The sequence below is a fragment of the Eurosta solidaginis genome, chromosome 4, assembly GCF_040869045.1.
Source record: "Eurosta solidaginis isolate ZX-2024a chromosome 4, ASM4086904v1, whole genome shotgun sequence".
Taxonomy (NCBI): Eukaryota; Metazoa; Arthropoda; class Insecta; order Diptera; family Tephritidae; genus Eurosta; species Eurosta solidaginis.
Genome location: NC_090322.1, coordinates 111,866,785 through 111,892,643, shown reverse-complemented (window position 1 = coordinate 111,892,643; position 25,859 = coordinate 111,866,785). Strand labels below are relative to the sequence as shown.

General features: G+C 39.1%; 2 protein-coding genes across 35 annotated transcripts in view; one reads left to right on the top strand and one right to left on the bottom strand.

Annotated features, from left to right (window-relative positions):
• Nadsyn (NAD synthetase) overlaps nt 1–25,859 on the bottom strand; it is a 1,223,365-nt gene that overhangs the window by 806,314 nt on the left and 391,192 nt on the right. Inside the window, exon 1 of one of the 9 annotated variants that reach the window (XM_067782506.1) lies at nt 13,049–13,178. The exons of the other annotated variants lie outside the window; for them this stretch is intronic. The gene's annotated coding sequence lies outside the window, so the exon portion shown is untranslated. Of the gene's footprint in view, nt 1–13,048; nt 13,179–25,859 lie in introns of those variants that run through there. 9 annotated transcript variants of the gene reach the window in all.
• Nucleotides 1–25,859, top strand: part of Nna1 (Nna1 carboxypeptidase) — a 725,779-nt gene that overhangs the window by 354,932 nt on the left and 344,988 nt on the right. For 24 of the 26 annotated variants that reach the window (XR_010952781.1, XR_010952783.1, XR_010952782.1 and 21 more), the window contains 2 exons: nt 10,957–11,048; nt 11,136–11,265. The exons of the other annotated variants lie outside the window; for them this stretch is intronic. Coding sequence is in view for 20 of the 24 variants with exons in the window: in XM_067782491.1 (XP_067638592.1) it covers nt 10,957–11,048; nt 11,136–11,265 (222 nt within the window). In the remaining 4 variants the exon portion in view is untranslated. The remainder of the gene's footprint in view (nt 1–10,956; nt 11,049–11,135; nt 11,266–25,859) is intronic. 26 annotated transcript variants of the gene reach the window in all.

Here is a 25,859-nt window from a genome sequence, read left to right as displayed (position 1 = left end):
GTCAAAACTGTACCTGCTGTGACACCTGTTATGTTTATTATATTATCGCTGTCCATGGGCGTATCTTTATTTAAGGCGGAAAGTTTAAGCAATATATGGGCACTTCGCCTTGTTTGTTGGCCGAATTTACTCGGATTGCTCCCTCAGTGTTCGCTCCTGAGGGGCTTCCGCGTTTAAAGTACGGACATTGGTTTGTCTATTGTTGATGGTATGTCTTGAATTATTGTTATAGTTGTTATTGTTTCTGCCACTAGGAAATCTTTGAGTTTGTCTCGAGTTATTGCTAGCTGCTGTTGTGGTTTTGCCTATAACCTCGACTACTGTTGTGACCTCGACTCAAGTTATGCCCATAAGGTCCCCTTTGATTGCCACGGTACGATCTAAAGTTATTACTGGTACGAGCACGAAACGCCAATACCTGTCTTTTTTGTACTTCATTGTTCTGTTCGACGATTAATTTTGCTACAACATCTTTCGGGTCTTTAAAATGGGTTGAGGCAAGGATTGATTTAACTAAGCTTGATTTGGCATTTAGTCAGCAAACGTTGACAGTTTGCTCGACTGCAATGCAATGATTAAAGAACGTTCAAGAGCCTCTGATAGTTCTTCTACACGTTTAGAAAACCCGAATAATTATTGTTGCTTACATGTAGAGCTGCGATTTTTCCTGCAACAACCTTTGAGTTGTCAGGCTTTATTCGTGCTCGTAGGGAAATTTTTATATCGTTGGTAGATGAAATACTCGTAGGAAGAGCTTCTCGAGCTTTTCCTTCCAGTTTAGATTTCAAAAATGATATTAGAGTGGGTATTAAGTTTTCCTCAGCTAAACTTTCAACAAGATCTATTTTATCGATAAACGATTCGAGAGCCAGTGGGTCCTCGGAATAATTTTCACGAATTATAGACGCACACATTGTTACAAATGATTTTTTCTGCTCTACGGTAGCCATATTTAAATTTTTAGAAATACTCGCTTTTGCTTCTTTAGTGAATACGTATTGCTTGGAAAGGAAGTAAATTATCTAAATTATCTAACGCGTTTAAGGAAGCGTGCCGTTTAATATTTTTTCCAGAAACTTGAAAAGTATCATATACGAATTCGTCACCTGATTCGTAATTTTTAATAACATCTTCACGCAGTAATGAAGTAAAATCTTGTGGAACCTTTATTCTGCATTCTAATTTAGCAAAACATTTGATAAGCTGCTGAAATGTTTTCTAAGTTTAAAGATATATTTGAATTATACCATTCGATAAGTAATTCTTTATATTCTGTTAATTTTTCTTCTCTTGTAGATAATGGGCGACTTTGTAAAATTCGTTTTGTGATTTTTAAAAATGACTCTTGAGCTTCTTTTGCCCTTACTTCAATATCACTCATAGCAATTGAATAATTTATCGTGAAAATCCTACACACCCTAATTCAGCTTGTTCAAAAAGTGACTTTGCTAATTTGTTGTTGTTTTTAATTTTAATATATTTAAACTATTGGTTTAACAAAAAGCCCTAGTAATTTTTTCTTATTCTTTATATGTATGTATGAATTGTATGTAAAAATGTTGTATTTAATTTATTAATATACATATGTACAATGTTAGTAATTTAACTTAGCTGTACCACTGTAACTCCTCTTCGCTGTTTTGTCTGTTGTTGTCTCTTCCCGTGTTTACTGCTTTTTACTTCATGCCTTCGTTGTTGTATCGGTTGATGCTTGGACTCTCTGCTGCTCTTGCCGGATATCGCTTAGCTGTTGCAACAGCCGATTTGCGCTCTGACTTCCGTTGTTTTGCATATTTAATGTATGTTGTATTGAAAGTAATAATTTTTTCTTGATGTTTTAATTTTGTATTAACATGTGTACATAAGTAATTGTTGCGTGTTTTATATGTATACATAGGTATTTCTTTCCCGTTTTGTGCCGTCTATCTATTTAGAGTACATTGACTTTGCCGGATTTAAAATTCTTACGGTTTGTATATTTTTTTTAGTTGATTTTTACATATTTGTATACCCGTGTTTCTTGTTTTTGTTTTCGTACTTCATGTAGTTGTAATTTTTGTTTAGTGATTATTCACTTTTTTTTTTAATTTGTTAAAGTGTTATATTTTATTGCTGTCGCTTTCTATTAGCTGAACTATTTTCCATTTTTTTCTCTGCTAAACTTTTTAATAATTTAATCGTTGTGGTTTTTATATATTTTTTTAACTTTCATATGATGTTTGTGTACATAGGTATGTACTGCTTATTGCACATCACTCTGTTCGCTCTTTACATATTAATAAAATATTTGTGCATACGTATATATGCATTTTATTTGTTTTTCTGGACTTTCCGTCTCTTTTTTTGTATTTTTTTTGTATATGACACTAAGTGAGTAGATATATTCAAATATATTCCGTTTTAGGATGTAGCTTCTAATTTTGCAAACACTCGTTCAGTTATTATATGTTCAATTTAATATATTTTTTTTTTTATATCTCCAAATTAATTAATGTAACTTCTTTTCACATTTTTGTTCTATCACTCACTTAGTTAATTGTCTGTTAAACGTTTTTTTTTTTTGTTTGTGTTCGCACAAACTTGTACAACTGTCACGGTCGCCATGTACAGTCGCCGTGTACAGGTACTTGCTCTTTACGTAAGCGAACTAAATTAAATAATGACTGCACAGCTACAAGGTTCTGCTAAGACTAAGTTTATTAACTTTAATAGACAGTTACAGAGTAGCTGATTAATGTATGATTGGTACAAAGAGAAATCAGCGGTAGAATATAAATATATGATACTTATGTTATAAAGGCATTAACAGACTACAATTGCTCCAGACTCTACTACGGAGGTTGTAGGTATGAGCGGGAGCGGCCGTATGAGTTGGTGATGCCGTAGGGCGCGAGCAGCAGTGGGTACTTTTTGTGGCTTGCTTAGCAGGGGGGCTGCTGGGATGTAGTGGGGGCGCTAAGGCGTAGACTACGGGACGCCCTTTGGCCTAACAGCAAGGAGCCACAAAAGAAACCGATCATTAGTTTCTCTGATACATTTGCATAATATTGACAGTTGCTCGCTGTTCAAATAGCGATGAAATCACTGCTTTTAAGAAAAACACTCAGATTGATTTAGAAGCTGTCAATTTTACTGAATAACTGTCAATTCAAGTATAACAAACCACGGCCCGTATCATGTTATACACTTAGTGACTAAAAACCTCAAACGATAACCATGAAACAGTCGAATTATTTCTTGAAATTATAATAAGTTATTGATATAATGAGTAGTTAAAAATAAAAGCTTCGATCACGGACCGTTAAACGTTGTTCGAGCCCTGATTTCTTGATTTTACTAGCCTCATTTCTTACGCTGTTCTTAACAGCTGGCACAATAATCTGCCGAAAGTGAAACTTTTGCCAATCGCTAGTTCATTGCCGTAAAACATATACAAGGAAGAAAATCGTCGCGAAATATGAAAATGTACTCACCAAACCATTAAAACCAATATTGCAAAGACAAGACATGACAAGCATTCAGACTAGTATTTTTGAAATATGTTGTTAAGTTGGACACAACGAACCCGAATATTCCAGTGTTCCAGGCATACGGAATGAAAAAGTTAACACGCTAAATTAATCCAAATCTTCGTAATGGCATATTTGGCATATTCAACCATTATTTACCATATAATTTTGATTTAACGTTAAAACATTGACTCGTGTGAAATATGCCGAGAAGTATAGAGACCCTGACTTATTTGTAGGAGGTCGTATTGAAATGTTTTTTTCCTGTAAAGGTAAACCGTTGCGGGTTTTACAGACTTCGTAGATATACGGAAATCTATATGACGTAAGAGGAATATAGATATACTTCACATCAATTTATCAGTAGAGAATGGCGCCCGTATTCACGAAGCGTAGTCTTCATAAAATTTCCTTTGTGCAGCCACACTAGTAGGTCCGGTATATTTAAAAAATGCATCAAAAGAGGGTGGAGCCGTGTGCAGAAGTCCACGAAAGTGGGGAAAGCTTCTGACCGCCATTCACCTGGAAATGGCCAGAGCGATTCTTTTGCATGCTGTTCAAGCAGCTCACTACTGCCGGTCGCTTGCGGCCAAGTATCCTCTGGGTAGCCGCTAAACGGATGAAGGCGACAACCTTGTTAGGCCACTCTGGCATAATCGGTTTAAGGGCTAGCCGGGGAGATCTCATCGGCAGCGTCTGTACACCTCTAGGTGCGGCTGCAAGCGGGCGTCTGTCTTAGAGCAAGCGGCTCGCTATATAAACGTGCAAGTAATATTTTCGCCCCCCCCCCCCCCCCACAGAGCGGGTTATGCTATGGGCTTGGGATCCGACACGTAAAACCATACTCCAATGAAATATAACAAGCCTCGGATAAAGACACTCTCTATTGATGAAGACCATGGCAAACGTTTGAAGGACAATGAATTGAGGGCATGCACCTGGAACGTCCGCTCCCTGAATGGGATTGGTGCAGATGCCCGGCTGGTTGATGTCCTCGTCAAAGCAAAATCTGATATCACCGCCATTCAAGAAATGCGTTGGACGAAGCAAGGAAGAAAGATCAAAAATTGCGACATCTATTGGAGTGGCCATACTAATAAGCACAGTTTCGGCGCCGGATTCGTGGTAGGAGAGAGACTTTGTCGCAAAGTTCTGGCGTTCACGCCTGTGGAAGAGCGTCTCGCCGCTATCCGAATAAAAGCAAAATTTTTTAATATATCATTCATCTGCGCCCATCGCCGACAGAGGAGAAAGACGATGAGGTGAAGGACACTTTTTATGAACACTTATAACGCACATAGGAGCGCTACCCCCATCATGATATAAAAGTCGTGCTTGGCGACGCCAGGGTGGGCAAAGAAAGTGTTTTTGGCTCTACAGTCGGAAAGTTCAGCCTACACAGTGAAACTTCCCCTAACGGACTGAGGCAAATGACTTTGCCGGTTCTCGAAACATGGTCATATCCAGCACGAGGTTCATGCATAAAAAGATACATCAAGCTACATGGCTGTCTCCTGATTGAAATACTCGCAATCAGATCGATCACGTTGTGATAGGCGGACGGCATGCCTCCAGTGTTTTAGATGTGCGTATGATCCGAGGACCTAACATCGATTCGGACCATTATCTCGTTGCAGCCAAAATACGCACCCGCCTTAGCGCGGCTAAAACCAAGGAACAAAAAACACAAGCAAAGCTAGACGTCGAAAAGCTTTAATCACAACAGACTGCCAATGATTTCGCAACTCGACTCTCATACCTCCTCTCTGAGAGCACAACTCAGCCTGAAGGAATAGAAGAGCAGTGGGAGCATATCTCCAAAGCACTTCGTACTGCCGCCGAGGAAAAAATTGGTTACCGGCGGCCACGAAAAAACAACTGGTACGATGAAGAATGCCGCGTTGGAATCGAAAGAAAAGACGCTGCCTACAGGGCTACGTTAAAATCGAGCGCAACAAGAGGAGTGTGTGAACGCTATCGTGAGTTGAAAAGGGAAGCGAGACGCCTTTTCAGGAAGAAAAAAGCAGAATCAGAAAGGCGTGAGTGCTAGAGCTTGAGCTGCTAACCACCAAGAATAACGCCCGAAAATTTTACCAAAAAATACGGCGACAGACGGAAGGTTTTAAGACCGGGACAAACTCCCGTAGGAACGAAAACGGCGACCTTGTAACTGATGTCCAGAGAGTGCTTAGATTATGGAGGGAACACTTCCCTGCTCTTAATTATTATTATTATTGGCTTCTTTATTTAGCCGTAGCTATTTAAAACTTTCAGGTACACTTTAGTAATACAAAATCGGTAATCTTAGCAATAGCTAATTGGCTCATTGTGAACTACAATGTTCTCTAATATGATATATTATCAGTCTTTAAATACATTAATATTTCTAAATGGAGGCAGCGATTCACCGCGCAGAGATGACGAAGCCGATCCCACAATCGATGATGATGGAATATATGCCACCCCCCCCCCCCCCCTCGATTATGACGAAGTTACAATAGCAATAACCAGATTGAAAAACAACAAGGCCATGGGCGCTCATGGATTGCCTCCGGAGCTATTCAAGTTGTTGGTAAGGCGCATGCAGCAACTTCTTAGCAAAATATGGGCGGGCGAGTGCATGCCCGACGATTGGAATCTAAGTGTTCTTTGCCCAGTCCACAAGAAGGGGGACCCTGCAAACTGCGACAACTATCGCGGAATCAGCCTTAATATCGCATATGAGGTCAAGTATATTGTCTGAATTTGGTTTCCCCGCAAAACTTATGCGGCTGCGCAAAATGACGTTGAGCAACACCATCAGCGCAGTCAGAATTGGGAAGAACCTCTCCGAGCCGTTCGAAACTAAACGCGGTTTCAGACAGGGTGACCCCCTCTCGTGCGATTTCTTTAATTTGATGCTGGAGAAAATTATACTAGCTGCAGAACTTAACCGCACTGGAACAATATTCTATAAAAGCGTGCAATTACTGGCATATGCTGATGACATTGATATCATCGGCCTATGGGTTTGATGGTGAGTGAGGACAAAACGAAGTACCTGCTGTCATCGAGCAAAGAGTCAGCGCATACGCGCCTTGGCAACCACGCTACTGTCGGCAGCCATAATTTCGAAATAGTAAAAGACTTCGTTTATTTGGGAACTAGCAACAACATCAACACTGAAATCCAGCGAAGAACCAATCTTGCCAATAAATGCTACTTTCGACTAGGTAGGCAATTGAACAGTAAAGTCCTCTCTCGGCGAACAAAAATCATACTCTGCAGGTCACTTATCGTACCCGTCCTGCTATATGGGGCAGAGGCATGGACCATGACAATATCAGATGAAGCGGCTTTGCGACTGTTCGAGAGAAAAGTTCTTCGAAAGATTTATGGACCTCTACGCGTTGGAGATGGCGAGTACCGAAGAAGATTTAATGATGAGCTGTACGAGCTCTACGCAGACATCAACATAGTCCAGCGAATTAAAACGCAGCGGCTGCGCTGGCTAGGCCTTGTTATGCGAACGAGAGATGATGCTCCGGCTAAGAAAGTGTTTCTTTTGGAACCCCCCTATGGAAGCAGAGGTAGAGGGCGGCCACAACTCCGTTGGAAGGACCAGGTGGAAAACGATTTAAACTCCCTTGGTGTGACCAATTGGCGCCGGTTGGCGGAGCGAAGGAGCGACTGGCGCGCCTTGTTGGACGGCCATACCCGTTTAGACGGTTAAGCGCCAATTAAGTAAGTAATCATAAGATAAGTAAAATAACTCTACGGAATTATGCAGTTTAGTAATTGACAGACTATTTTTAATATTTACCATCTTTTAATCCTATTTTTCATAAATTTTGTCTACAGGGCAAACCTCTAGTGATTGAATCATTGCTAGTACATACCCTCTTATTCAGATAATTCAAAAAAAGGAGTTGGGCAATTCAATTATTATTATTATTAAGCCTGGAAGCACTGCGACATTTGTGCAGGTCTATTGTGCATGACCTTTCAGCCAAATTTTGTATGTGGAGGCTTTTGATGTATATAAGTACCTCTTTAGGCGTTTTACTCCATATCACATAGGGATTTAGAGGCACACCACCTAGATGGGAGTCTCTGCCTTGCCAGAGCGACGCATTCGCAGAGAATGTGAACCGGCGTTTCATCTTCCAGCTCACAGAAACGATAAATTTGAGTATCGGATAGATCTCTCATGTTTCCTGGCTTCAGCTCCGAAATATTTTGAAGTCTTAGTGCGCCTATTGTTGCCTCTTTCTCTGTCAGAAAAGGGAAGGGAGGTATTCCCACTAAAGCACTAAGTGCATCAGCAGGGGACGTTCTCATCGCACCCGTTATGCCAATACAAAGTAGTCGATGCAGTTTGCTTAGTTTTAGCGTTGCCGTTCTTTGCGTGGCCTTCTGCCACCATACTAGGGAAGCATTGGTGACTATTGGCCTTACAACAGTATTAAATGTTCAGTATACCATTTTTGGAGATATCCCCATGTTTTGCGGTAGAGTCGAGTACAGGCGAAGAAAGCTCTTGTTGCTTTGTTTAGCATAGCATCCAAACGAGCATTCCACGTGAGGGTTCTATCCAGTGTGACCCCTAGGTATTTTGCATCCATTGAGAATTGTATTTTAGTTCCACCCAGGGATGGTTCTGGGATGGATGCTTTCCGGGTGAAAGGCACTAGGACAGTTTTGTTAGGATTGATAAACAGTCCTTTGGTATCGCACCACCTCCCTATGATGCGAAGGCTGCATGCGATCTGATACTGCCTATTCGCCGTATGTGCTATGCGCCAATCAAAGTTTATATTGGAAGCCATGGAATTAACTCAAATATTAAATTGAAAAGATTTATAAACCTTTTATGTTTTTTAATGAATAAGGGAGTTAGCAAATAACTAACATAAAAATTTGTACATTGAAAATGTTTTACGCGAAATTTAAGCCAAATAAATTTTATTCCTGGCGGCTGGTTTCACATCCAATCTCTAACGAATTATCATGGAAATCTTCTAACGTATCCCCAAGGTTGAAACATATGTCGTTGCTGTATGAGGCGTTGGTTCCACATAACATTTGAAAAGATGGTCGGTAGCATGTGGAAACGCCTTAAATGCAGGACATACGTAGGTTGCATGACTTTGGTGATTCTGGATAAGAGTTCAGTCTGACCTGTAACAGTATCCAGATCAGAGTTGAACCAGTGTTACACGCGACTCCTCGAAGATCTGCTCTCGTTTTCACTGGGTGTGCGTGCTCAGCCAGATCTGGAATCTACTTCAGTCAGGGTCCTTTAAGCAATAATTAAAGTGGCTCGGTGTAGTGATGTAGTAGTGGTGCGTGAAAAATTAACACATGCTTTTATATTGTGAATTAACATAAAAAGCCTTCCCATTTAAAGTGTCGAGATAGAAAAATCAGTCTAAATCAGAACAAATATCTGAAAAATCAGGACATGAACGTATTGAATAGGGAATTGAAAAGAAAATTAGTATAGCAAGTGAAAATTTAGTACTGTCCGACTTAAATCAGTACGCCTGCCAACCGTTCCTTCACGGTTAAAAGTTTGAGCTTAAATATGAAACTTTCGTATATTACATACATATAGATCTGACTAACCAAATTTGATTTAAAATATAGATTATAACGATCTTCCTGAAAATAAGTGCACAGAACTGGGTTTCTATTTGAAATTGAGAGGTCAATACTTGCAGTTATAAAAAATAGAAAAATCGAATGGGTCGTGGCCTGGTTTCGAACCGACGTGCCACAGATTCTAGTAGCTTGCTGTACGTTCTGAGCTATCACATCCTTGTAAGAAAACATATCAAAACAACACATATGCATAAAAAAATATGTATCTTTCGGAAAAGAATCTTTGACTGGAAACACTTTTCACAAATGAAATTTTTATTTTGAAAATTTCAGCATCAAGTTTAAACTCTTGGGTTTCTTTTAGAACTAAGCGTTCTTGTTCTTTTTCTAGTTTTATATTCTTAAAACTTTGTGGTTTTGTTTTTTGGTCTGGGTTTGAGACGTAACTTCAAATTACTATTATTCGATTTTGGAAACTTTTTTGTCCTGTTTTAAAACAATTTTAAGATTTTAGACTTAGGTCCACTTGCAGAGCGGCAAATATTCATTTTAACTCTTTTAACTTTTAAGTTAGCGTGACATGAGGGGTTTAACTCATATATTATTGACAAATTTTTTAAACATGCTCCACGTTAAAAAGATAACTTGCCGTTCTGCAAGTGAGCCTTGTTGTTTTTAATTAAAACTGAACAAACTTAAAAACAAAGTAGTTAATTGAGAGATTTCCAATTAAGTACAAAGAATTTTTATTGCTTAAAGCGATAAATGGTTTAAATGGAATTCAAGGGGTTGGTAAGCGCAACCCAATTTTCAACCTCACCTACGCTAGGGGAAGCCTGTTACAGGCTCTGGCGACCCCAAGTTCTTCAATGAACTGTGGGGTGGAGTGCAGTATGGCCAAGAAGGTTTAATATGGCCATGTTAGTCGTTCCCGAGATGGTCGACATAATGATTATTTGTTACCGGAACGTACCGGATCTATGTCCGGCAAAGGACCATAAACATCGGTAACACGCCCCAAAAACCTTCGGGGTTTATATTTATCGTTAATACAACAACAAAAATAATTGTACTTATTATGACTATCGAAGCGCTCGAGATTCTCAGAACCGCCACAGGCTGTCTTCTTATGTCCCCAGAACACCATCTACATAATGAGGCGAGAATCAGGGAGAGAAATGGGATGCTAACCAAGCAGGCCCTGTTGAATACCCAGAAACCTGGGCATCCCAACAGACATCTGATTGATGAACCAACACCGCCAGGCGCTTAAGGAGTCATCTCCGTAAGCATTATGAGGAAATACGGCACCTGAGAACTCAGCCGTATGAAGCAAAAAATACAAGCAGGTACTCAGTGAACTCCACAAACAGGCGTCGGACCTTTATGCCAGGAATTGCCCGGTGAATCCAGTTCTCAAAGAACAGCACCCAAAACATGCGGAAGAGGAACGTACACTCCTCAGGGAAACGCGAGTCACTCTAGCTCAACTTCGATCTATACCTATCCAGAATCAGCGCCGACATACAAAATGTATGCCCTGCTGGCAATGTTTCCCCACATGACACCAACCATCTCTTTAATTGTAATGTGAACCAACGCCTCTAACACCCATCACATTATGGTCAACCCCTGTTGAAACAGCAAGTTTCATTGGACTCCCGTTAGATGATTTGTGATCGACAACAACAACACCAACAAGCTCGAGATTCTCGAGATATTTCTGTACACGAGAATGTCCGTAGAAATTTCTCCTCAACCGCTTTCAATGAATCGATCCCCGTATCATGTATCATATACAAAATGACTTTTTTCTTATGTACAAAAAATGGTTGTTCGATTTTAATTCGTTTTTCAAAAACAGGAACGGTTACGCTTGAAAATCATTGAACGACTATTGAAAGAAGGTTCAAACGCCGAGGAACCACTTAACATACAGCTGTCAGATTATTCTAGGTAAGCATCACCTATTCAGCAATATATCAACAAAAAATGCGTATGTATGTAAATGTGTATATACAGTATCTAAATATATTTACACAGCGATGAAGGGGGTGTCTCCAGTTCCGAGAATGAATGTCGCGGTTCGAGTTTTTCTGATTTGGAGGGGCCCTGTTGCACTTTAACCAGAGCGCCACCATCTACACCTGAAGCAGAGGCCCAACATCGTCGGGTATGTACCATCTACATATGTATATTAGTGTTGAGCAAAACGGTGATTTTACAATCGCTGTGAAATGAGCTACTGTGATTTTTAAATTACAGTGATTCATTTTGGTCATTTGAACCACTGTTTCAAGCTTTCATGATTTTAGTTGACACAGTGTGTGTAATATTAGCACGTCACTATGGCCCTATTAAATAAATGCAACAACAATGCAAGCGGACGAAAACACTACAGCTGCGCATACATCCGGACTGCAATGCTGTACATCAGTAATTTTCTAACTGTGAGTCGCAACACCTTTCTTTTGACACAAATACAATCGCTTACCAATTAATTATATAAAATCTCTTCAATAACACTTTCAAAGCAACTGAACGAACCAAATTGTAATAATTGCAGAGACGATGACCACATTTCAAGTTCTAAAATAAATGCTGTTATTTTTATACTCAGCGTGCTTTGCACACAGAGTATATTAACTTTGATTGGATAACGGTTGGTTGTACAGGTATAAAAGAATCGAGATAGATATAGACTTCCATATATCAAAATCATCAGTATCAAAAAAAAAAATTATTGAGCCATGTCTGTCCGTCCGTCCGTCTGTCCGTTAACACGATAACTTGAATAAATTTTGAGGTATATTGATGAAATTTGGTATGTAGGTTCCTAGGCACTCATCTCAGATCGCTATTTAAAATGAACGATATCGGACTATACGCCCACTTTTTCGATATCGAAAATTTCGAAAAACCGAAAAAATCCGATATTTCATTACCAAAGATGGATAAAGCGATGAAACTCGGTAGGTGGGTTGAACTTATGACGCAGAATAGAAAATTAGTAAAATTTTGGACAATGGGCGTGGCACCGCCCCCTTTTAAAAGAAGGTAATTTAAAAGTTTTGCACGCTTTAATTTGGCAGTCGTTGAAGATATCATGATGAAATTTGGCAGGAACGTTACTACTATTACTATATATCTGTTAAATAAAAATTAGCAAATTCGGTTGACGAACACGCCCACTTAAAAAAAAAAATTGTTTAAAGTCAAATTTTAACAAAAAATTGAATATCTTTACAGTATATAAGTAAATTATGTTAACATTCAACTCCAGTAATGACATGGTGCAACAAAATACAAAAATAAAAGAAAATTTCAAAATGGGCGTGGCTCCGCCCTTTTTCATTTAATTTGTCTAGAATACTTTTAGTGCCAAAAGACGAACAAAAATGTACCAATCCTTTTGAAATTTGTAAGGGCATAGCTTCTATGACGGTAACTGTTTGTTGAAGACATGAGCGATAACCTTATAGAGTTTGAGGACTAAAATAAATTTATATATATAATACATACATATTATCTGAAAAGAAAAATTATAATTATATTGAAATGAATTAATTTCTAATACTTATATTATAAATACTTACCTTTTACTTACCTTTGAAATATTTACCTATATGAAATATTTGCTTAAAATTACTTACCTTTATTCTATACTCACCCTTTTTGGAATACCATGTATATTTACCTGTTTGAAGAACCCTGTAAATAAGAAACATAATTACTCTTTAGCGTCCACATATCTATGTATACCCACATACATATGTATGCTCTCAGTAAAAGAAGTAAACGGCCCAGTGGAATGTGCTGGGCCGTTGTAAAATTAGTTATTCGCCATCAGCCTAACTAATCACGCCGCTAAATATAATAACTAAGAAAAAGTGAAAATTGTTAAATTAAATAATTCAACAAGTGAAAATAAAGTTTATATTTTTTATACGTTTAACCTGAAAGTAATCGCGTTTTTTATTGAATAAAGTGACGTGCTACCTCCCCGTAATCCCTCAGTGCACCACCTTCATAGTGCAAATTTATACATGGTCCTTTGGTACCATCAAGTGATAGTGAACGAGCGACCTAGAAAAGAAAATAGTTCAAATAATAATTAAATACGATTACATTAAAAACAATACACAAAAGCCGGTAGACGCGACGCGCTAATATAATTATCTAATGTAAAAGTGCTGAAAACATAAAAAGACAAACAAAAGTTTCAGAATATAAAAAATACATTATATTAAAAAGTATTAAACATAAAATAAATTTGCACTTGTGTGTGAAATATTAAAAAATATATACATACAAATACAAATATACAAGTACAGAAAGAATAAAATTAAAGAAAAAAAAACTTTTTTAAAAATAAGCTTTTATTATTTTGGTTAATAAAATTAACTAAAAAGTAAACAATAAATTGACTCTAAAGAAATATAACACTTTATAAGTTCATTGTAAGCTTAAACGATAATTAGGCTTTTTCGTCTGCGACAAAAAAATTCTATATTGTACATAATTATATATTTTTAACATTAAAACTTTACACCTAAATTATTAAATCTTACAGTTTATATCACAGTCCTAATTGTTCTAATAAAAAACGTGTTAAATTTTGATGGTATAATTAAGAACATTTAGGATCTCCTTTTCTTGCTATCGCAATGTAACACGCAAAATAAATTACAGAAAAGATTACAGGGTTAAACAGCCTTAAAAATTCAGCTATGTTGGTTATACACAGAAATACAACAGAGGGTTGTGTCTCCGCTTTTCGCAAGCGATGAGATTCACCACGCGTGACACGTGATTCACCACGTCCAAATATCACAATCCACGGATAGGTACCGGCGTGTTTGTATGGGACTTAGGCTGTTATGCCAAAGTAAATACAAATCTTTACCGATAACTGTGTTATCGATTAATTTATCGAATTCTAACAAAGTAATATTGCATTGTCATCGGAGTTATACATGTGTGCAAAATTTCAGCTCAATCGGACACCGGGAAGTGTATCAAATTTAACTTGCAAGATTCCATTACAGACAACAAAAGTGAAAGTAAATAAAAGCTTATAATTATAATAAAAGCAACAAAAGTGTATACCAAATTTACAGAAAAAGTGAGTGAGGTGAAGCTACAGTGGCTAAGTGCTGGAAAAAAACGGGAAAAGTTGTCGGAAAACAGGAAGAAAAACAAAAGTTTTAAAATATTAAAAAAGAGAAGAAAGTAGAGAAATAAAAGAATTTCTATATATCAAACAAAAAAAAAACGATTTATATTAAAGAAAAAAATATATAAAAAAAGAAAGTGTAGCTCTTGTTGGGAAAAATAAAGAAAACCAAACTAGATATAAAAAAAAAAACCCCATTATCAAAGTGGTTTGAAAGCGCATCCACAAAGTAAATTAATTTTTTAAACCACGAGCAGTAGACCTGCAAAAGTGGTACCCGGCAGCAAAACCATCACAACAACAGCAAAGCAAAACTGCCGTCAGCGCAACAGCATCAGCGACACCGACCGACAACAACAACAACAATCCCGCAACAGAAAAATCAGGTGGTAAAAAACAAAATATGCCAAAGTAAGTACACCTTGCCCAAAACATATGCATATATAAGTGCAGCGGAATTCCCCTAAGCAAATACATAATCGCACTCATCTACGGTAAAGTTGACAAGATCTTGTAAAGAATCCGTACAAAACACCGTTTTGCGCAAATCTCTCTCATTTAATAAAATTCCGCTAAGCTCTTCTTATATATACATAGGTATATTGGTAATACGCTCAAATTTGTGATTCTTACATATATCCATATATATACATACCCATATCACATATTTACTTATATACCAACCCGTTGTAAGATTTATCGCGTCTTCCACTAGACCTTCCCCTTAAAATTTTACCATATACCGTTTCTCACAGCCACCACAAGAAATTTGCTCTCCTAGAATAAATTACTTTAGATATTGGTTGCGACTTACAAAAGTACAAAAGTTACATATATACACATATGTATTCGTCCCAAATCAAAAGGCAAACCGCCTTAAAACTGCAAAATATTTAACGTTGTTTCGGTCCCTGAAACATTCAAAGTTAATCAGCGCATTATTGACTCTCTCAATTCCTTTTAGGTGTACTTATTATAACACCATTCAATTTAGGTAATTTGCAAATTAACTCCGCCCACCACTATTTATTTCTGTTCGCTGAATATATATATTTGTATGCACATAAACATACTTGGACTTAGATGCGCAAGTATTTCCCACCCTCACTTGTTTATGCAAATCCCGCTAGTCAAAAGTACAGTGGCCCTCAACTTATAAAAAACAACTCAAAATGCAATGGGTCAAAAGAACTCAAATCACCCTGAAACTTTTGATACAATTTTAGAACCCCTAAATCAATTTCTTCCTATTGAATTAAATTCACAATGGGCGGCGAGGAAAGATACGACCAAATCAACGATTCAGGATTAAATACGAGACTACGGATAAATGAGATCCTCAGTAGTATTAGGCCAGCCCCAGAAGAAGCTAGCAGAACCAATCCGACTCCGCTGGCAACGCTCCCCCTTCTAATCAACCCAATTATTTAAAGGTACCTGCATGTGACACAGAGGTCTTCTACGGAGGATATGAAGACTGGCCATCCTTTAGGGACATGTTCACTGCAGTGTACATTAGTCACCCCAAACTCTCTCCTGCCCAAAAACTTTACCATTTGAGGCAAAAAACTCGAGGTAAAGCAGCCCTCCTTATTAAAAATTACCCGCTTAATGACCAAAGTTTTGAGCTTGCGTGGAATGCATTAAAGCATCGATATGAAAACCGCAGAATTCTCGTCGACAACCAGCTCAAAACCCTCTTTAATATCCAACCTGTAACCAGCGAAAATGGTGAACACATACAATATGTGCAAACCACAATCAATAATTGCCTCTCAACCCTTAAGGCAAACGGAGTATCCACAGCTAATTGGGACCCGATGCTAGTATATCTCTGCTCCTCCAAATTGCCAGACGAAACCCTAGCTTTATGGGAGCAATCCCTCAACTCTCGTAAGGAGTTACCTCTTTGGACCAGTTTCTGACTACTCGGTATGTGGTAGTTGAACGCCTAACCACATATAGGCCTAACAAACCAAAGCCTAATCAATCGAATTTCACCCCGCGGTCTTCTACTCCTACTAATAACTCGTTCCGCTCAAGGAACAAGACACACTCATTGCACACTGACCCAAAAAGGCAGGCTTCGTGCAAATTGTGCAACAGCAATCACTCGCTGATGAATTGTGTTAAATTTAAAGAGCTCTCAGTTCAAGATAGAAACAAATTCGTAAGGGAAAACAGGTATTGCCAGAACTGTTTGGCTTACTCCCACTCAGAAAGACAATGCGGAAGTAGTTTCACTTGCGTTTACTGCCAAAAGCGACACCACTCCCTCCTACACTACTCAGCCAACAACCAAACGCAAAACAGCTCAAAACCGAAGAAAAATCTCGTCACATCTCACGTGACCATCGATGAAGTAAAGCCTTGTACCTCTCAACAAGCGGCATCGATGAACTCTGAGCCAGCTCCTCAAAACAGCACGGAGAGCGTACTCTCACACTTCTCTAGTAGTAGAGAGCGAACCGTGCCCCCTACAGCAAACATTCCCGTGTTACACAAAGGAGAAACCTTTAATATTCGTGCTCTTCTAGACCAAGGATCCCAAAAAACTTTTGTAACCTCTAGAATACAAAAGCTACTTGGTCTACCCGTTCAAAATACCAATTACGAAATATTGGGAATGGGCGGACGAACAGTGCAGAAAGCAGATAAGGTGTGCTCAATCACCATATGTTCTCCAGATCTCAATATTAAAATCGCAACTAATGCGATTATACTCCCTCAACTGACGCAATTCTTGCCAACGTTTAAAGTCTCTTTTATAGACCTCAAAGAGTACTCATCACTCTCTCTAGCAGACCCCAACTGTTTCGCGCCTGCCAAGATAGATATGGTAATAGGTAGCAACATACTCCATCAAATACTGATTCCGGGCCTCAAAACCAATGTAGCTGGAAGTTTAATAGCCCAGAACACAATCTTCGGGTGGATATTAAGCTGGCCACTTAAGGAACAGATCTCAACATTCTCAACTCAAGTAGTTGAAACGCAAAAGGAGTTCCTCGAAGACCTACTCAAAAGGTTGTGGGAACAAGAAGAAGTGCCATCGGCTTCCTCTCTCAATGATCTAATATGCGAAGAGCTCTACAAAAGTATTACAATCCGAAGAAATGATGGCCGCTACGTAGTAAAACTCCCATTTAAAGACTCGTTTCCCAACTCAATAGCTTTAGGGCACTCTAGACCCGCTGCTCAGCAACAATACCTCAGCGTAGAATGAAGCATTGAGAAAAAACCAGAGCTTCGAACGACCTACTCCAACGTCTTAGCGGAATACTTAACCCTAGATCATATGGAGCCCACAACCCCTCGGGAAATTATACGTGATGGAAAGTATTTCTCGTTTTACTTACCACATCATGCCGTACTCAAACCCGATAGTAAAACTACTAAAGTCCGAGTAGTTTTCAATGCATCCAAACGATCTCACTCCGGCATCTCACTCAACGACGTGCTTCATACAGGTTCCGTTTTACAAAATGATTTAATGGCCGTTATACTCAACTGGCGACTCTACAAATATGTATTTAACGGCGACATTGAGAAGATGTATCGGCAAATATATGTCCACAAGGAAGATCAAGACTTCCAACGGATACTCTTTCGTCAATTTCCTCAAGGCCAAGTAGAAGATTTTAAATTAAAAACAGTAACCTTCGGTGTTAACTGTGCTCCCTACTTGGCGATTCGCACCCTGCAGCAGCTCGCAGAAGACTGCAAAGCCGAACTCCCCCTCGCTATCAACGTTCTCCTGCGAGAGACCTACGTGGATGGTATTCTCTCAGGCGGACATAACATACAGTCCATTCGCGAAACCATGACTCAGTTGATCGAAGCACTAAAGTCAGCAGGCAGCAGGAAATGTTGGAATCAATCCCCGAATCTGATCTTCTCGATGCTGACTTTCTAAAATTCCACAACTCAAGCTCCACAAAAACTCTTGGAGTACGCTGGAACGCAATCGAAGACTCCCTCTCTTATTCGTACAACCCCATATCAGACGCACACTCGGCAACCAAGCGACATATTCTCTCGTCCGTCGCGAAACTTTTCGACCCGGCAGGATGGCTATCGCCTATAATGATAGTAGCAAAAACTCTCCTGCAACAGCTCTAGATGGAAGGAACGGATTGGGATGAGCACGTCAAACCCGGTTCACTTCTCAAATGGAAATCCTTTACGGAATACCTCTCAACAATTCGAGATATAAAAATTCCACGTTGGGTTCAATTCACCCCCAACGTGCCCACTCAGATACATGGGTTCTCCGACGCCTCTGAAAAGGCATATTGTGCCTGCGTCTATTTAAGAGTTCAACACAGCGATAACTCTCTATTCTCTCACTTACTCGTAGCAAAAAGTAAAGTTGCACCCCTACAAACAGTGAGCCTTCCCCGATTAGAGCTCTGCGGAGCGTTACTCCTCTCAAAATTAGTAAAGCATATTCGAACTTCGCTTAAACTCACAGAGAGCAACTTGACTCTGTGGACAGACTCCTCCATAGTGCTGGCTTGGCTCGAAAAGCCACCACATACATGGAAAACCTATGTAGCAAACCGCGTATCCCAGATACTCGACAATGTCAGTAACGCAACGTGGCGACGTGTACCCAGTGGAGAAAATCCAGCTGATATGGGCACTCGGGGATGTCGACCCCAGGACTTGGTCGACTGTTCACTCTGGTGGAACGGCCCAAGGTGGCTCGTACACTCCCTTCCTGACTGGCCGAAAGATAGCCATCATAATGACTCACCCCCAGAACAACGACGGATAGAAGCCCTGTACTCACTGGAAAATCATGACTTTCTGGACCGGGTTTCGTCATTCGCTCGAGCATTGAGAGTCCTCGCTTACATTCGCCGATTTGTCTCGAAGTCCAGGAAACAGCTGATACCCTCCACAATTCATCTCACCCAGGAAGAGATTCGTCAGGCAAAGGTGCAGCTCATTGCGAACGCTCAGAAAAACCAGTATGGAAAAGTGATTGCAGACCTCAAAGCTGCAAAGTTTCTCGTAAAAGGAAGTTCGTTGCTCCCGCTCAACCCGGTCTTGGACGAAATGGGACTATTACGCGTAAATGGACGCCTCGCCTATACAGACATGAGTCACAACGAAAAGCACCCTATAATCATACCCGACAACTCATGGTACTGCGCTCTCCTTTTGGACTTCCTCCATGCGACCTTACTCCATGCCGATACACAACTTATGATCCGCATGGTCCAGCAAGAATATTATATTCCCCGCCTGAAACAAAGGGTGAAAAAATGCATATTTCAATGCAAGAAATGCACTATCTGTAAGCAAAAAATGAAATCTCAAGTGATGGCCGCTCTACCACCAGAGCGCGTAACTTACTCACTACCCTTTCATACCACTGGAGTAGATTTTGCAGGGCCTTTCCTCGTCAAAACGTCAACTCTCCGACGTGCATCATACGCCAAAGCATACGTCTGCGTTTTCGTATGCTTTTCCACCAAAGCCATACATCTCAAAGTCTGCTCAGACCTCACCACTGAAGCTTTCAAAGCAGCATTCGCCCGTTTTGTGGGCCGTCGAGGCATCCCCCAAAGATTATGTCCGATAATGGTAAGACATTTGTAGGAGCCCAACGCAGCCTGCAACGCGAGTTTACCACATTTCTCCAGGAAGCTGCCGAAGAAATCGTAAGCAAATATGCTATCCACGGACTCTCATGGCAGTTTATCCCTCCGTACGCCCCCCACATGGGAGGATTGTGGGAAGCAGCAGTGAGAAGCTTTAAAATCACTTAACCAAGGTTGCCGGAAATTAGAAGTTTACTTTTGAGGAGTTCAACACTCTCCTAATTCGCATAGAAGCGGTCCTCAACTCCAGACGGCTTTCACCAATGTCACAAGACCCCGACGATCTAAAAGCTTTAACTCCAGGTCATTTTATACGCGGTGATCCCCTTCTGTCTATTCCTGAGCCTAACTGTGAGAACCTCTCTTTAGTGAACAAATGGCAAAAGCTGAAGGTACTGCATCACCAATTCAGCAAACGCTGGAAAACCGAATACCTGCAGGAACTCCACAAGCGATACAAATGGCAACGCCAAGAAGCCACCATTAAGGAAGGTGACCTCGTCGTCATTAAAGACGATCTCTTACCTCCCAACGAATGGCGGTTAGGCCATATCACAAAACTTTATACTGCTCGTGATCAAAGTGTTCACGTTCTAGATATCCGAACCGAGGGCGGAACTGTCACTCGCAACATAACGAAACTCCGTCTGTTACCCCCCGCCTAATCGTATTCCTTAGTTTTTATAGGACCCCTCATGTTACCCGAATGTAATCTCTCCTCATAACACATACCCCCTTCTAATAAGGTTTTTCGACGTTTCTTTCCAGATCCAAGGATTATCGGAAGTGCCGCCTCTGATGCCGCATTCACTCACTACGATTTTACCACGCTTTTCTGGCTATGACTCCAGACGAGCGCTATGAATCCGCAAAGGTGCACCGTTACTGCATAAATTGTTTAGCCACCTCACATGTAACGGGCGCCTGTGACTCTCCAACAAGTCGTCGTCGCTGCGGGCTAGCACACCATACTCTGCTTCACAGCCCCCCCCCCCCCCCCCGCTCTATCAAAACGCTTGCTAAATCATGACCGCGAAACAAATCGACCTCCGAGGAATCAGAACGGCACGGCAACCAGGCCGAAGTCCACTACTCAGTCCCAGCTCAGTCGTGCCAAGGAAACGCTGGAGGAGCTGCAGGATCTCATGCAGATCACCTCGCCCCAGGCCCGCCGGCATGTTGAAGACATGAGCGATAACCTTATAGAGTTTGAGGACTAAAATAAATTTATATATATAATACATACATATTATCTGAAAATAAAAATTATAATTATATTGAAATGAATTAATTTCTAATACTTATATTATAAATACATACCTTTTACTTACCTTTGAAATATTTACCTATATGAAATATTTGCTTAAAATTACTTACCTTTATTCTATACTCACCCTTTTTAGAATACCATGTATATTTACCTGTTTGAAGAACCCTGTAAATAAGAAACATAATTACTGTTTAGCGTACACATATCTATGTATACCCACATACATATGTATGCTCTCAGTGAAAGAAGTAAACGGTCCAGTGGAATGTGCTGGGCCGTTATAAAATTAGTTATTCGCCATCAGCCTAACTAATCACGCCGCTAAATATAATAACTACGAAAAAGTGAAAATTGTTAAATTAAATAATTCACCAAGTGAAAATAAAGTTTATATTTTTTATACGTTTAACCTGAAAGTTATCGCGTTTTTTATTGAATAAAGTGACGTGCTACCTCCCCGTAATCCCTCAGTGCACCACCTTCATAGTGCAAATTTATACACTGTTTTCTGTGAAAATGGGCGAAATCGGTTGAAGCCACGCCCAGTTTTTATACACAGTCGACCGCCTGTCCTTCGATATATGTATCTTTACTAAACTTATTTCACGTACTTATCTGAACACACTTTATCTATAATATAAAAACAAGTCGGGTTTTCCTTCCTGACGCTATAACTCTAGAACGCACGAACTGATATCGACGGTTTTGCTTTCTTTGGAAAGGTCTCGGGTTCCGTGACGTTTATAGCAAAGAAAGTTCAGGATCGACGCACAGGGTCTCGATATATAGGCCAAAACGTGGACCCGGGTACTCCTAGAATGTGTTTGTATAATATGGATAACAAATGAAAGCTGTTGATGAGTGCTTTAGTAGAGGGTAATTTTCATACCCCTGGGTGACTAGGGTCTCGAGATATAGGCCAAAACTTGGACCTGGGTACCCCTAGAATGTGTTTGTATAATATGGATAACAAATGAAATCTGTTGATGAGTGGTTTAGTACAGGGTAATTATCATACCCCTGGGTGACTAGGGTCTCGAGATATAGGCCAAAACGTAGATCAGGGTAACACTAGGATGTGTTTTTACATTATGGATATCAAATTGAAGTTGTTGATGTGTGCTTTAGTACAGAGTAAGTTTTATGCCGCTGAGTGACTAGGATCTCGAGATATAGGCCAAAACGTGGACCCGGATACACCTAGAATGTGTTTTTACATTATGGATATCAAATTGAAGTTGTTGATGTATGCTTTAGTACAGAGTAAGTTTTACAGCGCTGGGTGACTAGGGTATCGAGATATAGCCCAAAACTTGGACCAGGGTACCCCTAGAATGTGTTTGTATAATATGGATAACAAATGAAATCTGTTGATGAGTGGTTTAGTAGAGGGTAATTTTCATACCCCTGGGTGACTAGGTCTCGAGATATAGGCCAAACCGTGGATCAGGGTAACACTAGGATGTGTTTTTACATTCTGGATATCAAATTGAAGTTGTTGATGTGTGCTTTAGTACAGAGTAAGTTTTATGCCGCTGGGTGACTAGGATCTCGAGATATAGGCCAAAACGTGGACCCGGATACACCTAGAATGTGTTTTTACATTATGGATATCAAATTGAAGTTGTTGATGTGTGCTTTAGTACAGAGTAAGTTTTGCACAGTGTTTCGTGTAGAACAAGCTAGCTGGACAAAACTATTTTATGAGATTTTCCGTTTCATATGCAGTCATTTATTACAACTTCGTCATTTTTTCAGCCCTATGTTCTTTTTTTTATTTTTTTCCAAAATTTTACTTCATATGCATACATTTGCTTATTTCATATACAGTAACTCATGTGAATAAGTGACATAGATCCAAAAAAATTTAAACGAGTCAAGAATATTACTTTATTGTACTTAAATTGAATGGACTACAAATCTCAATACTCTAAAAAATTCTAAAAATTCGGAAAAAAATTAAAATTGTTTATGAAAATTCGTCGAATTCTTCAAACATTTTTTAAATATAATTTAGTTTTTGTTATAGATCGTGACAAATTTTCTTATGGAAAATAAGTTAAAATATGAAAATTCGTCGAATTTTTCAAACATTTTTTAAATATAATTGAGTTTTTGTTATAGATCGTGACAAATTTTCTTATGGGAAATTAGTTAAAATAAATTTTCGAAAGCGAAAATTGTAAGAATTGTCCCAAAAGGGGTGTCTACTTATTTATGTGAGTGACTGTACATATGTCCATACATGTTTTGTATTTATTTGAGTATTTATCCTGGCACTACAATTTTTACAAAATTATTTTATAGTACCAGTCAGGAATATAAAAGTGAATTACAATAATAATAATAACAATGTAAATATTTAAATTAATTATGTGAAAATTACTTATTACAAAAACTTAAAAGTAAAGTATCATACAAAGTAGAAAAGACAATAGATTTAAATTAAATAAAACCTGATCCAACAAAAAGTTATAGGGTAGGTTATCTTTTATGTTATTATTCGCTATCATCACTTTCATTGGATGAGTCACTTGTGGAATAGTCACGAACATCAGCAACACTACTGTGAAAGCTTGAAATAACTGGGGTATTTATTGACTCCTCAACATTATCGGGGGACAGTAAATTTAAGACTTCTGAAGTCAGACTTTTAAATTTTTTCTTAGGTATCTCCCTAAAACTGTTAACTAAAGGATCCGATGTTATAAGCAACATATTCATAAGATCTCTATTCGTGGCTTCACGCGACTGCTTTTGTGTGTTATCAGCCCTGAATCGTCTCAAATCTTTGTTACGGGCTTCCTGTGCTTCCTCGGAAAGTTGACCAATAGGTAAAATTGCTGATTTGATATTATAAAATCTATGCACTAAGAATTTATGAACTGTAGCAGGCATATTAAACCATGGATAGAGATCTATGTATAGTTTTTTAGTCTCGACCGCAAATTTTTAAAATTTTTGGATATTTATATTGTACCCAGATGCTAATGCGCGAAGGAGTGTGTCGAATCTTTTGATGAGCATTACATCTAATCCCGTAATCTCAGCACTAGCCTCAGAATTTTCGAAAAACCTACGAGCAGTGTTGCCGTCATTGGTATTGCCGAAACCTGGTTTTGGTTTATCTTCATCAATCCATTGTATGTACCTGTTTTTATGCCTTGGTGACTGGTGCGGTAGATTGTGGCAGGTTGAAATCAATGATCTTCGCCTTTTTCCTTTTGGTGTGATCTTGTTGACCTTGCGCGTTTATTTTTGTATGTTTTATGGCTATGTGTTTGTTCCCTTTACCAGGGAATTGGTTGTGCCGTTTGTAGATCAGCTTTAAAGGTTCAAATATCTCGTCGGAGCTGGTACGTACATACATCCTATTTGATATGTAGAGATAACTAAATCTACAAAAAAAAAAAAATTAAAAATAGATGTGCAAAGAATTCGCAATGGTTTTTTCTTTCGACTATTAGAGAATACTTGCGACTATAACATATTGTCACGGATATTAGCATCACTAAATTATCCCATCACTAAGGCGATGCTAAGGCCATGCCAAGCAGTATTTACGTTAATAATCAAATCAAGTATACACATATATAAAGCAGCCCAGAGAGATGTCACACGCAGATGCATTTACTTATACGCCTATATGCGCGCGAGAGACTGTAAACTACAAACATTCACATCAATAATTCAATCTTTATGTATCTACATAAACGAATAAATAATTGCGTCTACACATATGTACCATGTACGAATACGAGCAGCGGAGAGTCAATGCGCAAACACATGCATATATCTGAGAAGTTTGAGAGCTAATGGACTAGTAGACTCTGGAAGCATGTATAAAATTGTGCAATTTTAGTTATAGCTGAGAAGTTTGAGAGCTCATGGACAATGCTAGTACATTCTGGAAAAATGCGAACGAGGAAACCAAAGGGTATAAAAGGCAACAGATGAAGAGGCGCTGTAATTCAGTTTGAGTTGAGCAATCAATCAGTTATTGATTAAGCACGCGATCTGGCGGCCAATAGTAGAGTTCAATTTGAATTACCAATCAGTTTGGTTATTAAGCCAGCGAGTAGCAAAGTATAAGTGTCATCGTGAAGTACTTTAATAAAGGCCATTTTTCCATTATTCAATATTGGAGTTATTTATTCAACAGTTTAGTGATTCGAACTTAGCAGAGGATTGCAAATAAGAGGATTTGCAAGTAAATTCGTTACAATTGGTGTCAGAAGTGGGATTGTTGAATAAATTCCAAAGGACAACAAGGACATGGCAAAGTTCAGTGAATTGAAGATCCAGCAGCTAAAGAAGGAGTTGGAGACCCGTGCATTGAATACAAGCGGCGTTAAACTTGAACTTCAGGCACGGCTACGAGAGGCAATGGAAGCAGAAGGAATTGATGTGGAAGAGTATGTCTTTCATCTTGATGGCGAGGAGACAACAAAAATTGAAGAGAAAAACGAAACATCGCAAACGGTTACCAGCACAGACTTGAACGTGATATTGGCTGCACTATTTGCACAAACGTCGACAGTAACATCGAAAATTGAAGCACAAGAAACACGTATTTCAGAAATGTCGACACAAATTTCTTCACAACTGGAATCGCAGGAAACCCGTATAACATCCAAGATGGAAACTCAACTGGAAGAACAGAAGACATATATGATATCTCAGTTGGCTCAGCAGTTGAAAGCGCAAGA